The 15500-nt window shown below is 40.2% G+C and overlaps 1 protein-coding gene across 2 annotated transcripts in view; it reads right to left on the bottom strand.

Annotated features, from left to right (window-relative positions):
- ift80 (intraflagellar transport 80 homolog (Chlamydomonas)) overlaps positions 1-15126 on the bottom strand; it is a 39729-nt gene extending 24603 nt beyond the window's left edge. The window contains exons 1-8 of one of the 2 annotated variants that reach the window (XM_038693014.1): positions 14853-15126; positions 14582-14642; positions 14044-14265; positions 11619-11729; positions 11418-11486; positions 8677-8786; positions 5966-6055; positions 5745-5882 (exon numbers count right to left, since the gene is read on the bottom strand). In XM_038693014.1, the coding sequence (XP_038548942.1) occupies positions 5745-5882; positions 5966-6055; positions 8677-8786; positions 11418-11486; positions 11619-11729; positions 14044-14265; positions 14582-14618 (777 nt within the window). In that variant the 5' untranslated portion in view covers positions 14619-14642; positions 14853-15126. Of the gene's footprint in view, positions 1-5744; positions 5883-5965; positions 6056-8676; positions 8787-11417; positions 11487-11618; positions 11730-14043; positions 14266-14581; positions 14643-14780 lie in introns of both variants that reach the window. The other variant, XM_038693013.1, reaches the window with a different exon arrangement.
- Positions 15127-15500: the final 374 nt, after the last annotated feature.

The following is a 15500-nucleotide window of genomic DNA, read 5'->3' as shown; positions in this document are numbered from 1 at the left end:
CCAATGAGAGAGGGGGAAAACTGTTAGAGGGACTCCCTGAGAAGACAGGGAACCCTGAATTAGGGAGAAGTTGGCATGTCACAGAGGATGACAGTCAACAGCTAAGAAGAGCCTTAAAAACAACAAACTAATGGACAGTCAAGAATGATAGACTCTCTGAGAGAATACAATGATTGGCAGCTATAAGGATGGCAGACAAAGATCCTATAGAGAGTGAGGCTGCACGTTAAAGAAAGAAAGAAAGAAAGAAAGAAAGAAAGAAAGAAAGTCCAGCTGGACATGGACCCATTCCCAGAGTGGTAGTGCTGAGCAAGGCTCACAAAGACCCTAGGGGGACCCCCCAGACTCACCCAGAAAAAAGGGAGGTAAAGAGGGCCTCGGGGAAGGCAGAAGGGAAAGGGAGCCAAGAGGGGGAGCACTGAGAAGCACAAGGTAGTCCAACACACCCTGACACAGGGAGGAGTGAGGCATGTGCAGCAAAAAGAGGAAAGATAGAAAGGGATTTACATTTATCATCACAAAATGGGAGAATTCCCTCTTTAAAAAGGAATGTGTGCTTGTTTCTCACAGACAAAGAGGAAGGAAAATGATATAGGTCAGTCTCCCACTTAAGTTCATACAGAATCGCTGTTAGATCAATGTACAGGCACAAAGTAGTCCGGGTGGGTAGGGAGATAAGGGTAGAAGCAGTTTTGTTTTTCCAAAAACAGTGGAGCTGAAAGAAAATCACAGCTAGAGATAATAAATTATTCATTGTCATGATTGCCATTGTATTAAATAACAGTATCCACAAGTAGATACGTGGTTTTAGTGGTGTTAACCAACTCTCGAGAACAATGCTGACATTTTGATCTATAACTTTGATACATCATTTATGACCACTCCCAAAACTTTGTGGGGGTGACAGCTGTTATCACATTGTGGAATATGTATGTGAATAAGTCAACCAGGTGTGGCCAACATCTACATAGAAGAAGTAGAAGGCAGAGCCCTGAACTTCTTCAGAGGAACAGCCCTAAGTCATCGGTAAAGATATGTGGACGACACATGGGTCAATATTAAAACCTAGAAAGTGCAAGCCTTCACAGAACTTATCAACTCCGTGGACAGTAACATCAAGTTCACACGAGAGGATGTCAGCAACAAGAGCTTGGCCTTCTTGGACTGTGACGTATACATTAAAGAGGACAAAAGCCTGCAAATTAATGAGTAAACCCACACAGAGACCAATATTTACTCTTTGATTCTCACCACCCTCTGGAGCATTAGCTAGGGGTCATCAGAACCCTGCACCAACGAGCTGACAACATGCCAACAAGTGCCAAAGCCAAAGAGAAGGAGCATACAACACCTGAAGGAGGCGTCTAAAGCTTGTGGAAAGCCAGACTGCCAAACAGCCACAAGATCCAGGAACAACACCAACAATACCGGTGACAAAAAAAAAAAAAGACAATCGCTAAACAGAGGAACATACGCTAACATTTGGCCTTATGTGACAATGCCAAGCACGGTCGTTCATACATGGCCTCACGTAACTCTGACTGTCGTTACAACAGCCAGGAGCACTAACAAACTAAGTGGTATCCATCACCTTGATAACAACCTAAAAAAGGTTAAAGGGTTGGGATTCCCTCACCAGGCAGTCAGAACTGAAGAAACCCCTCGGATGAGAGGCAAAACCTCTTCAGGTATCTTCAACCAAGTCCAGTTGCCCTTGATTTTAACCTTCCTGAAATACAAAGTGTGGAAGGAAAAATGAAAGCATGTAAACCACTTAGAAGGAGACATTTTATTTATTACACATGACAAGGATGTCTGTAAGAAATAGCTTACCCTGAAACTGAGCTAATATTAAAACCATCTGATGATCCTAACTAGCTTGCCTGTGGTTCAGTATAAACTAAAAATGGGGGACTAGAAAGAAGAGGGTTGGAGAGTGGAGGGGAATAGAGATGTATTCAGTTTGAATACTCGCTAAGTCCTAAATGAGCATAAAACCAAAAGAAACGATAATAAAAGCTGTGTTCACGCCCTCTTGATTACAATATTCTGCCCTGTTTATGTGACCTTGAGCAAAAACACTGAACTTCAATCAGCTCTTGGGACAATATGGGACAATGTCCGGCTGTCCTCTAAGAAAGTAGAATTTTCGCTTAATTTCGACCAAAGAAAATCTTACATAAATATAGTGATTTCTCATCCAACCGATGAGTTTTACATTTTTTAAAAAATTAAGGGGGAGTCAAATATTGTGGAGGAATTGGAAAAGCAAAACCAAGCAGCTATTACACTTATGTATGTGAGCATGGGTGTACAGTAGAAAGAGAAAAAAAACAAGCAAAGGGAATAGAAGGGGGAGGAAAGCGGGGGGGAGGCGAAGAAAAAGAAGCGAGAGGGTGCTCGCCTGGCACAATGAGTCCTACTTGTTAGCCAGTGACAGTGTCAGGGATCGTGACAGGGTCCAGACGCTAGACACCAGCTGCAGCGCCTCGTAAATAGACTGCTGTCTCGCAGGCACATTTGCACGGCAATGGTTGCACACACGCGCACACACACACACACAGACACACACAGGCATGTGGGCACATGCATATACTATGGCAGGCACACAGACAGACACTGACTTATTGTCTCTCCCAAATCTTGTAAAAGGGACAGGGAACCTCTTTGTGCCTTGTGTCCTGTTAAAGCTCCTGTGAAGAGAAAATGTACTCCACACACAAGAAATCAACAAAACTGCAAATAAAATGATTAAACATGTATTAATAATTAAATAACGTATTCAATAATAACTAAATGTTGATGCTTATTGCTTTATGGAAAAGCCAAACAGAACAAACTTTGTGCTCAGTCCATGGGTGTCTTGCTGGAACAGCAAGACTTATCTTTCCTAACACTTTAGCGTCGCTGTAAACTTTGTATGTGTCTGTGTGCGTTCTCTCTCCCTCCACGGTGATAATGAGGGGGGTTACACACTACATCTGTCCTGTGGTGCGTGGAGGGAGAAAATCTGGAGTAGGAGAGAGTTGAGCTTAGGACGAGAGGAGAGCCAAGCTGGACGGGAGGTGAAGGGGTTAAATGCGCAGGGCTGATCCTGCTGAGCCAGCAGCAATACGTTAAAGTGCAAGGTTTCATTGCAGCAGATACAGAATGAAACTCCTTCCCATTAGTCACGCTAGTAACTGAAAAGGCTCTTCGCACTGCTTAACACTGCACCGCAAACAAACCACAGCAACAACACAGGTAAAGCCCTTGTAATTGGTTAATAGCTTCTGTGTTTGTGTGTAAACTCACACGCAGAATGACATTGCCGTAATTACAGTGCAGTGACCAAGTGTGCCTTTGCGTACAAGTTCAACTTTTTCTAACTTATGCGTGAGAGGAGTGAGTGTCTTTCCACACGTTGAAAGCAACTCAGATGGAGTGACCTTTGAGGGGGATTTTCTTTTTCTAAACTCTTTTTCTGTTCCCCCCCCCCATCCTCTTCTTGAGCAAGCCTCCCACGCCATGCTACAGTACACACTGTCTCAGAGGGGCTTAGGGAGGAGAATGCAAGCATACCCTTCCTCCAGTTAGAGCAGGGCAGAACCATAATCATCATAATTGTCATCATCATCACACCGCCTTAACCAAGACACACCACAGCAAAGCAAGTGGTGCAATGACGGAACAATGGAACAAACCAACCATGTAAACAAACCCATAATGGGAGGACGTAAGGTGAATCGGGTCATTACAAAAAATAAAGGAGCAAGTTGTAATTCTGTCTGTTATAGTTTTAATAGCACTATGATTTCTGTTTTTGTTTACACAAAGAAAAAGGCTACAAGCTGGCTTCATTTGAATTATTTCATCAACTCACGACTATAATCTGGCAATTTTCCTCAAACCTATTGATATTCCTGGTTCAGAAAACCAAAATTAAATGGTCAAGGTTAAGAGGTTTCCCCAGTCTCAGTTTGGATGTTCATACTCTACACATTATATTAATGTAACCTCTCCAAAACACATACAAACACACACCTTACTCTTCTGGAGAAGACATATGTGTTGGCACAGACCTCTCTCCAGCCCATTGGTTTTAGTGCTCCAGAAAAAAAAAAGCCATTTGATCCTAATTAAATCAAAATGGAGCATGAAATGCCTGGTGATCAGCATACAAAAACCTAGCCTTGGCTGTTTGTTTTCATTACAACAGGTCTGAAACAGTAATACACGGATGTCTCCACGTAAACTCAAAGAAGCCCTTAACGTCCCACGAGTGCAGAGTGGGGAACTAGTAATATTGTTCCTGGCCAAACATTCAGCAATAATAAAACAACAATTACCATTCATCATTCTCTCATTTCCCTTCTCATTACAACTCCACTTAACATCAGCACCAGGTAACAAGAACATGTGGCATGCAGCCGAATGTGGTTTACAGAGATGAACAATGTATAGAAAGCATAAGGCCTGTGGTGAGCTGCACAATATAAACCATACTGCAATGGAAAAGTTGACAGGGTACCATAGATACAGTATGTTTTAGGGATAATGACTTCACTGACTGCAAAGCATAAATGTCATATTGGTAGATGAGAATAAACAAATAAAATACACAAAACAGAAGCTTACAATATGCAGAAAGAACATGGAGCCAAAGCTCTACAGTTGCATAGCTGCAAAGGTTGTCAGTACAGCTGCAACGATTAGTCATATAATCGATTAGTTGTCAAATATTAAATAAATCGGCAACTATTTTGATAATCGATTAATCCTTTTTTAGTAATTTTTACTTCAGCCTCTCAACCGTAACTAATTTTTGCCTTCTTTTGTCCTCTATGACAGTAAACTGCATATCATTGTGTTGTGGACAAAACTAGACATTTGAGGATGTCATCTTGGGCTTTGGGAAACACTGATCAACATTTTTGACATTTTACGGACCAAACAAAGAATCAATTAAAAGTGTTCGATGTCCTCAAAAAATGATCAAGATCAGGGATTTGTTTAAGGCCTGAATTTACTTGGGAGCGGAGGAGCACACGGACAGCTGCGGATGTGGACGACTTCTGTTTATACTACTTTCTGGAGTCAGCTTGGCAGACTCGTTCCACACATGCGCAGTCGATCGTTTGGTGGCCTGGTAGTGTAGTTGGCACGCAGACCTGTCCGCGTGGTCATAAAAAAGCGGAGGCACGCGGATGTTCTCACAGAGCCAACGCGTACACCCTCTGATGACGATTTTTTCTTCATGCAGACCATAGCGGATCCTCGCGTACTCGCAGAAAGTATAATCCTTGCTTTAGGGTCAAGAGCATGCATATTTTGTTTTGTGCAGGATTGTGTCATCTAGCATTCTGGATGCTGGATGCTGAATCTGGAGGGGGTTTCCGAAGCTATTAGACCATCTGACAAGCAGATTATAACTTCCCTTAAACCTGCATCTGCATCATTTTATCGAATGACAAGCAGAACTTCTTTCACTGAAATGACGTGGTGCAATCTTTGATAGAACAAAATCATCCATTACCTTTTCACACAATGGCATGTAATTGCCATCACTGTTTTAACAGTCCTTGGTCAAGTGTGAAAGGGGTATTAGACTGAGGAGGGCTAATTACCAGCTCTCCAATATGAACAGTTTTGAGTTTCTACAGCTGCTAATTGCCGACATGCCACTGTAGCAAAAGAATAACTTCATATTATTTGATGGCACACAACATGAGGTACTGATGGAGAATAAAGGTTTTTTTTCTTACTCCAGTCTTGTCACAGAGCCGCAGGGTGTTGAAGGAGCCCACAGAAAACACCTCTCCATCTGGAGCCCAGGACAAAGAGGTGACCGGGTAGTCATGAGACGACGAGGAGTAAAGCAGACGGCCAAAGCTGTCCCATACCTATTGAGGGAGGACATGGTTTGAAAGGTAAAAAACAATTCAACACACCGAGACGTCTACAAGTATACTCAAACACTGCCCACCTTATATTTACAGTCTTCTCCACCTGACAGTATGAGGTCATTGACTGAGTTCCAGTCCACCTTCAGAACAACCCCATCATGAGCCTTCCACTACAGAGAGAGACAGGGAGGGAGAGAGACACAGGGGTGGGGTGGGGGGTAGGGGGGGGCAAACTCAATTTTATGTCAACACAACATAATGACGTTGATGATCCATACATGACTTCTCTAGCTGTTTTTTAGCTCTGGCAGATCCCATTCAAACAGATTTCCAACCGACCTGATCCAGGTTGAGCCAATCACAACTGTTCATCTAATATGGGATATAGAGGAGTGCCTTTGAGGCACTTTCAAAAACAACCAAGATGGCTGCTGCTGATGTGGACTGTTCTGTTGAATCCGCTCAAGTCAGTATTAAACCAACTGAATCTCTGGTTTCTGATGGCAAAAACAGCAACACAGACATATCGATGCTACATCATCACAACTTATCTCTGCACGCTGTCGTCTGTTAACATTTTTCCATTGAGTAAACTCCAGAGAGATTTGCAGTTATTCTTGGTCTTGCAGTTTATGAAATGTCTCATATCAGCCTAACTAAGAGTTTACTCTTTACACTGTGTGTAACACAGAGCATAAAGCCTGTCACCAGCCTTATCCTACTATGTTCCTTCCTATCTTGCTCCTGCTCTCTCTACATGCCTACTCTCACACGCCTTCTATTTTTTGTACCCCACTTGCTCACTCCATGCATCCAAGGGAAACACATGTGGATAAATACACGTGTGTTGTGTAAGGGAATGCAAATGTCAAAGAGGATCTTTCGGGGGTTCTTTACATGAAGCTGTATGTCAGACCCCTTTCATATCAGATACCCAAGCCAGACTATGTCCAACCCATGTTTAACCCCAGTTGGCTGATGCATGTTGACCCATTCAGACTGAGCCCACATAGGTTTGACTCGCATCACTGTGTTGGTCTCAAGGGGGTCTCAAGGAGAGGTGATGAAGTTGGATGTGTGTGTATACTTCTGCCTGCCCATGCATGTGTGATAATAGCTGAAAGAAAGCAAAGGGTTGAGAAGGCGCACATTAAACCCTCCACTGTTTATCTAAGGTCCCAGTAGCTATTCGGCTTCAAGAAGAATAATAAACAAATTTATATATGGACAAGGTCTTCAGTGCTGCACCCTTCCTTAATGCAGAAGCACTCAAAGACATAGAGATCTATTGAAAGCAATATATTTCTATTATTTAGCCTTTATATAGCATAACAAATCAATGACGCAAAAAGAGCCAAAGGGCCTAGTGATGTCAGGTCATTCGACAGATCAAATCATAAGCAAAATCCACACACACAACAGAAAAACTATCACACAAAGATATCAACAACAGAAAAGACACTGTACATTAGATACTACATAAGTGGCAAAGCAGATAACATGAATGTAGCTACAGAGCCCATAAACTCAAAAAAGACAACTTACAACACTGTGCAAAACTGTAGGGTTACTATAGGGACTTGGTGTGTCCATAGTAATATTGCTTATTACACAGTAATATATTTATATCGAGTCTGTTATGCTATTAATTCAACGATCCATTGGGAAGCTCACATTTTGCCACAATAAAGAAAGAAATCTATCAATTTCACTGTATTGTATAAAGATATACTCAGAAGTAAAAATCAAGAAATTGCAAAAGCTCCTGTACAGAGCCTGCAAATCTTCCAGTGAAGACAGGAACTGGATAATAAAGGCGCGTGTTGGCTTTGACATATAGCACACATCTAAATGGTAACCATCTTAACAGCAAAGAAGCTAAATTACAACCTCTGCCTGGCAAACGTTAGTAGTCACAGAATAGGGTATCTCACCTCCCTCAACACTTTACTGGTCATGTGACACATGTAGAAACCATCATCATGTCATTTTGGCTATATGGGGGTGCTCAACCCTGATTTTACATAGAACTACTATATCAACATATAATGCTGTAAATAAAAATGTGAGAAGAAAGAAGCTTTTTAAGTGCATGAATAAATTCAAAATTCTAACCCTAACCCTTAAGATAGGGGGCGTCGGTGTGCACGTGTGGATTAGTTTATGTGGTGGTAGAAGAGTAAGAGAGACAGAGCACCAGCTACGCCAGTGTTGTGCTGAATTGTGTGTGCATCTTGTGGGATGTTTAAATCATTTATAACCATTAATGAACCGCATAAAGAATATTATATCATTTTTAAACAGTATTTGTAATAAACCCACGAGGAACCTCGACATACATGCAATTCTCGGCGGGCATGCACAACTCGACACAAGACCGGTTAATGGCAGGTGAGCAGAGCAGAGAGAAAAGGGTCAACAATAATGACCTAGAATCTATTGAAAAAACGATTTTTCATTTAATTAATCATTTTAAACAAGTTAAGCACATTGTGATGATGGCATAGCAAGTACAGCCAATGTGGCTAATAAAGTAAAAATCATTGACATTAATTATCTATTTACTCTTTATAATTAGAAAAAAATGAGCATGTGTATAGACCATAATAAAGGTATTGTCCACGTGATTCATGTAGTAACAATTTTTGACAGTTTTTAATTTTATGTCATATACGGTTACCTTTGTTACCAGTAACAGTTACTTACAGGTATTTCAAAAATTTGACTTCTATGACTAATCTTAAGTAACCAATGTAGATGTTTACCTCTTAAAAGAATACATAAAGTGTACCTGTATGACTTTGGCGCTGGGTTGCAGGGGCTTGATGACTAGCTGTCTTCCTGATGTGTAGAGGATTCTGTCTGAGTCTGGACCCCAGGCCACAGAATACACAGGAGACCCTGGAAGATATGCAGAAACACAGGTACACAGCAGATGACTACAGTATTAACCTCAAGCCTAGAGCAATGGATTGGGCGCATAACACATTAGGACTTTGCCTTTTACTTGATGTAATATTTCTTTTGTGAATGAAAACTGTGTACGAATGTATCTCTTTGACAAACAAGGAGTTTGTATGAACAATAGCTCCTGGATAACATCAGTGCTAATTCCTCCTTTTAGAAGGTATCATATTCCCTCAAATATCTCACCTCATTCAGCCTTTGGAACACTTAGTATGCAGGCACACCACACCAGCTGAGAAAATCTGCCTAACCTCTACAATACAGCTTACGTGCGCATGTGTGAGGGAAAAAGTGCGTGTGTGTGCGCGTGTGTGTGTATGTGTGTGTGTGTGTGTGTGTGTGAGAGAGAGAGTCGGGTTGTGGCTACACGTGTGTGGAGGGGAGAGGGCCTGACATTTAACCCCACTCCAGGTGCATGTGGTTTCTCACAAATGTCAACTGGTCACATGATCTAAATCTGACAAAGGCGAAGAGAGGGGTTGAGACAAGTTCCTCTCTCCTCCCTCTCTCTCACTCACTTCCAATGTCTTTGTAGAGCTCTCTCTTTCTCTCCCTCTCTCTTAAAATGGGTCATAGTAACCATGAAGGACAGCCTGCTGCTGTAGTGTGTGTGTGTGTGTGTGTGTGTGTGTGTGTTGGCGTCTCAGTGGAAAAGCAGCAACACCTGTAGTGATCTGAGTGCCATGTGGAGGTTGGTGTGTATCAACGCTACTATATACAGGTGTGTTCTGTAGGTCTGTTGGGCAGCCCACCACCCCGCAGAACATTCTCCAAACAGCCAGCTAAGAAAAAATGTTCCTACATACAGGGGCTGAATTGCCGTGCCCCTGCCAGGTTTTCCACAGCACCCGTCATTCAGCAGGAGTGTGCCATCCATTTCCCCAGAAGCCAACTTTTATCCAGCCCCCATCTTTTTTCTGTCCCACAACTGAGAAAAAAATATTTAATAAGTCAAACAGCATGATGAATCAATTAATAAGTAAGCCATCTGTAATGTGAATGCTGGATAAAGAAATGTATCATTAGGAGTCTTTTTTATGGCTTTTAATAAAACTCCACTCCTATAAACCTTTGAAATTTTATTGCACTTTTAATAAAAAAAACATAGAACTGGAAGACTAACTCTCGCTTTTGGTTGTACTGGCTGAGCACAATTAAGCCCAACACACACCACATGCATGTTAACACTATCGCACAGCCAAGGAGAGGGAAAAAAAAACCATTTCCTCCTTGATTGTCATTTTAAATGATCTGGCTTCAGTAAAAAGGCGGCTTCAACATAAATGCAAATCTTGCAGATCATTTTGCGAGCATGCAAGCGCAGACACACTTACACGGGAGGGATATGCTGGTAATTGCAACAACCACACATTCACTTTTATAATGCACGCACAATATTATTAAAAAGAGTAAAATGAAAGTCTGGAATAGAATTAGGCAACATGTCAAGTGTAGCGATTTATTTGCGACAGCCAAACAGGAGGCAGAAGAGGAGGTGAACGTGTGTAGTAGAGATGGCGAAAAGGAGATGGCTTCCCTGATACACATTAACAAAACGAAAAAGTTCTGTGTGTCTGTGCTTTTAATCAGTTCTCTCTCTGTCATAAGAGGCAGTCTTTGAGCCAGAAAATCCAAAATAAATCAGTATTGTGTGTGTCTGTGTGACAGACCGAGATAGAGAGGGTGTAATTGGTGTCAGTATGTTGTTTTGTGTTTACTAAACGCCTGCAACTGGTTGGTCAGTGTCTGGCTGCACATGGCTTCTGCTACTGGCTGGCAGCTGTTATGAATGTGACCTGTTTTAAATCGTATCAGTCTAAATCTCACATCGGCTCTTTCTCACACCGACGTTCAAATGATGACAATCAATATTTATAGATGAGGGCTATACCCACCTTGATTATGCAGTGTCTAGCCTTATTGTTCAGGATATTACTACTGTATTTACAGTTGGTCACAAGTTACTTTATCATGATGGATGAGCTGATAACAGCAGATGAGGCCATTAAGAGTGTACCAGCTTTCATGTGTAGTTTTAAAGAGTTTTGTGAGAGTTTTAATGTAAAAATATTGGCATAGGGCTGAATTCTTTTCAAATACGACACATAGTGGCTTTAAGGTGATAAGGTAAAAACAATGATGTTTACTATCTACTGTTATTATCTAGCTGCTAACTACCTGTTTGTGTGAAAATGATGAGATGCAATCCTACAGAAACACTCACCATTCTGTTGGTCTTTTATTACATGTGAAATACTATCTTACATATAAAAAATAACAATATAGTGTAATAGTGTATAGAATATATTTTCTGTCTTCAAGAAATCATATTTGGACAAGTGTAAATATTGCTCACACACCGGCATGCAGAGAGTATATTAAACTCATTAAACAGGCAAAAATTGTATACAGTGTAGAGGATGCATGTATAACAAAACCATTTGCTCCGCGTTGCTTTTTTTCATACATTTTTGGTTAAGTGGTCATATATAAATCACAGATAGCAGCTTCACAAAAATATGTAGCTTAAATTCAGTGAAGTAAAGCAAGGGTCTTTCGCCTTACCCTGGTTGGCTAGTGTTGAGCGTAACATCCCACTTTTTGACCAGATCTTGATCTGTCCATCTTCTCCAGCTATTAAAGACAAAGATTAAGTGGACCTCAAGGATATAAACTATTTAATTTTGATGAAAAATATATAGCAGGCAGATTAAACCAGTATTTGTTCAATGGTAATAAAAATATGTTTGTCCCTGTCATCTTTACCTGTGATAAGTGCAGTCCCATCGTAGTTCCATCTTCCAGCCAAAACAGCTCCTTTGTGTGCTTCAACACTCTTCTCAATGCGCCCTATCTTGGAGGCCAGGTGGAACTTCCCTGTGAACAGACAAAAAGAGGCTTACTGTATTGCCTCTCAAGGCCTGGGTGCTTACGATCTATAATTCAGAACACTAGTGTCTGCTGTAATTCCCTGCTACTATGTGGATGTCTCTTTTCCATCTCTTCTACACAGACTACAGAGACCAGGGTTTCATTAGTTTGAGTGATTGAGGTTGCTGTGTGAGGCAAATCAGCCGAACTATTTATTTATTTATTTATTTTTTTTACAGCCAATCCATAAAAACAGTGAGGAGAAATAATTGACAAAGTATATTAACCACCATCCCCTAACACAGATCCTTATCAACAATTATAAACTAAGCTATATTTTCTCCCTCCAGCTAAATTACAAACTTATAGCATAAAGCGGATAAGTGAGGCTGAAGTGTTTCTGTTGATTAAATCAGGGCAATTTTCTATTTCCTAGACACGAAGGGTGATCAGGCATGGAGACAGTTATTGAAGACGCTAGCCTAACATATACTTTGTGGCAGTGCGTATTAAAAAATTCTGAATGTTCTATGTAATTTCTGGCGGCCTAAAACTGCAAATCAGCATACTGCTGCTCTCTCCCATTTCTAAATTTGGACATCCTAACAAAAGTGGATGTCACTGGCCCAGCAGGTACCGAGTATAACAGGAATGTGCAGCTGTACTTAAGGACTTATAATATCTTTTTCTTTTACATGTGCACTCATATCAACAGTAATTATCTTTGTAGCCAAACATTCTGGGTACAATACCTTTGGTTTGCTCATTTTTTTGTTTGCTTGTTATCTGGGAGGTGTTTTTTATGATACCATGTCAACACATTAACCCTTTGCTATTTACTTTTTAAAATGGTTTGTTGAGAAATTCTTGACAACGCATTTGTGTGAAATATATTATGACACCACATTGTAGTTACACAGGGTAAAAGAGAATGAGACTTTTGTTCCAAAAAGAAGGCCCAGCGATATCCTTCATTCTTAATTTAGTGCTCTTTGGGACAAATCTACTTCCATTCCACACAATATCCTTTGTAGTAGAATGGCAAATGAGGCATCTAAGCTATGCAGTGGTGCTTAGCCATGGAGAAATATTAGGCATCCAAAATGAATGCATTCTTAACTAATTAGATGTTCAATATTTAGTTTTAAAAAGCAGAGACAGAAAATAGCAATATATAATGTAACACAAAAAAACTATTTTTCATAAAAAAATGTGACTGGAAAAAAGGTCAAACTGCACATGAACTATACAAAAAAACAAGGTGACTGAGGCTGAAAAATCAACTAAAGGTTAAGAAAAGCCACAACATTAATATGGAGTCCTCCACACAATAAAACCCTGGCTGTTGGACTGCTTCTGTTACATCTATATCATACAGACCTTTTAGAAAATGTTAAACACCTTCTGCAGAATCCAGATTTAAAAATTAGCGCCAAAGTATTTCAGTGCACACCATAGTTACAATAAATAAAACTGTGTGGTCTATCATGTTTTTGCTTTCAATAAAAAACACAAATTTATTTTCAAGCAAGAAATTCTAGCAATACTGATATTTGTTTCACTGTAACACGGCAAGAAGCAGAAGAAAGTTGCAAAAAAGTGAATCGTAACAGAGTTTTCACTACTCTCTAGTCTGCCAGAGAAAATTGCTGCTTCAGTTTGTGGGTGTGTTTATGCAACCCTACACTGCCATTAGTGTTGTGACCACACATCGCCTGCCATAACAGTACATCCATATTATGTGTGTTTATATCTAATATAAGCCAAAGAAGAGACATAAGAGGCAATGTGGATTCATGTCTTACAGAATGTGTCGCCAAATTTAGTATTACAAAGACACAGAAACAAACGAAAATGCACCTTTAGTAATTTGTCATTGAAGGTCGCATGAAAACTAGAGCATAGGGACTCACTCCTCACATTCTGCACATCAATGCACAAAGCTGTACATCTCTTTCAGTCATATATATTTTCTACTTAACAATAACTTAGCAATAAACCTGATTCTGATTCTCTTTTCTGCAATACTACTTGTTATCCTAAAGAAAACTGGATTATTCTGTTTAGAGATCAGTTTTACTGCAAAGGTATGAATCTTAACTATAAAGAAGAACTCCTGAGTTGTCGCCTAGATCTTCTCGTGATTAAGCAAAACACTGTCATCCTACTCAGAATAAAACCAGAGGAGCTGAGCGGAAAAAAGACCAGAGGCAGACAAGTGAGGAGTGAAAACTCAGTTAATAGTTTCTCTATACATTTTATTTACTCCTACAGAGCTCCATAGCCTGCTTGCCCAATTTTAGAGAATAAAGAGACTTGCCATCAGTACTGGTAAGGACAAAGATTTCAGCCTGGTTCTGTTTCTTGCCACCAACTGCTTTGGGGAACCAGTGTAGGTCAATGGGGTAAATGTCCTCTGGCAATTTGACAACCAGATTGGTCTCACTCGTCAGCAGGTTCCACTTGAGGATATGGTGGTCCTCACTGCATGAGTACAGCTCATCAGCTGTGGTCCAGCCAACACAACTCACAAGTTCCTTATGTGATCTGCTGTTAAGGAAAGTGTGAAATCAAGTGGAGTTATTAGGTTAGGTATTTTAGTTGTTCATATGAAATGCCATAGTAGCTTCTGCAATAAATAGGGTCTTCAAAAAAAAAAAAGAATGAACAGATTCAAGATTTGGTATGGTAACTTAGGGGTTAGGTTATTACTACAATTATATCATTACTTCTAGTAGATAGATAGAACTACAATAATAATGGTACGTCAGCAAAGTTTTTGTTACATAAAATATATTTCAGCTGCACAGAAACACAAATACAAGGCTAGATAACTAACGACATTATAAAAAGGATATGTTTGGGTTCTTGTAGCAGCGATGTTTTCAGTCTCATGGTGGATGTTTGCTCTGTTGATCCCTAACGTTACACGAACAAGAAATTGTCCGTTAGTGATAGTAACTGTAATTGTAAAGCTTCTTATATCAGATTAATGTAAAACCAACACACAAGAAGAAACACTATACAGGACAAAAACCATGAAACTATTAACCCTACCCCGTAAATTAGGCGAGTCAGTTGTTGGCATGCTCTGGTAGCTGAAACTAGCGTCTGCAGTTGCTACGGTACCTGCCACTGTCGCTAACGTGAATCCTCAGATGTCCCCGAGTCTTGAAACTTATGCTAACGTGAAATTGGTTGTCTGGTTAAACCAGACATCGTTCTGTCGTTTCCGAGTTTACTGTGGGACAACCAGCAATTGCATGCGTATCATTTACTCCTGCAAAAGTTGCATGAAGAGTCAGAACGGTACAGCGCAAGCCCACCCATCACGAAATGTGTCGCTAGCGTTATCAAGGCTAACCTTTGGTAGCCATTTAATCTGCTAATCATAAACAGCTTGAAAAATTAGTTATCGCGAGATTTGCAAATATCGCTTCTTTGAAAATAGATATTTTGACAATGTAAAACTACATTATGATATCTGTTAAAACAAATGTATTTAATATAACTCATTAAAATTAAAAATACACTAACATTAATAGTTGATCCATTGAACAATATTTCCTGAAATGCAAACTATTCTTCCGGGTGGTACTTCCTTCTACTGTAACCAGGCAACCGTTTGAACATGTAGAAACATTAGGTTTTGAATTTGACAAATAATCTTAAATAACATATAACATTGTACAAAAGTATTGTTGCTTTCTGCGTGTTTCGTCTGGTTGTTTTTGTCGTATGATTATCGTTTGTTTGAAACGAGGCGGAGTTGGCTTC

Source organism: Micropterus salmoides, unplaced genomic scaffold (genome assembly GCF_014851395.1).
Source record: "Micropterus salmoides isolate LMB-PRFRI ecotype aquatic unplaced genomic scaffold, ASM1485139v1 Ms_hic_scaffold_3, whole genome shotgun sequence".
NCBI classification, from domain to species: domain Eukaryota; kingdom Metazoa; phylum Chordata; class Actinopteri; order Centrarchiformes; family Centrarchidae; genus Micropterus; species Micropterus salmoides.
Note: the sequence above shows the minus strand (reverse complement) of the source record. Positions and strands in the feature narration are given on the sequence as shown.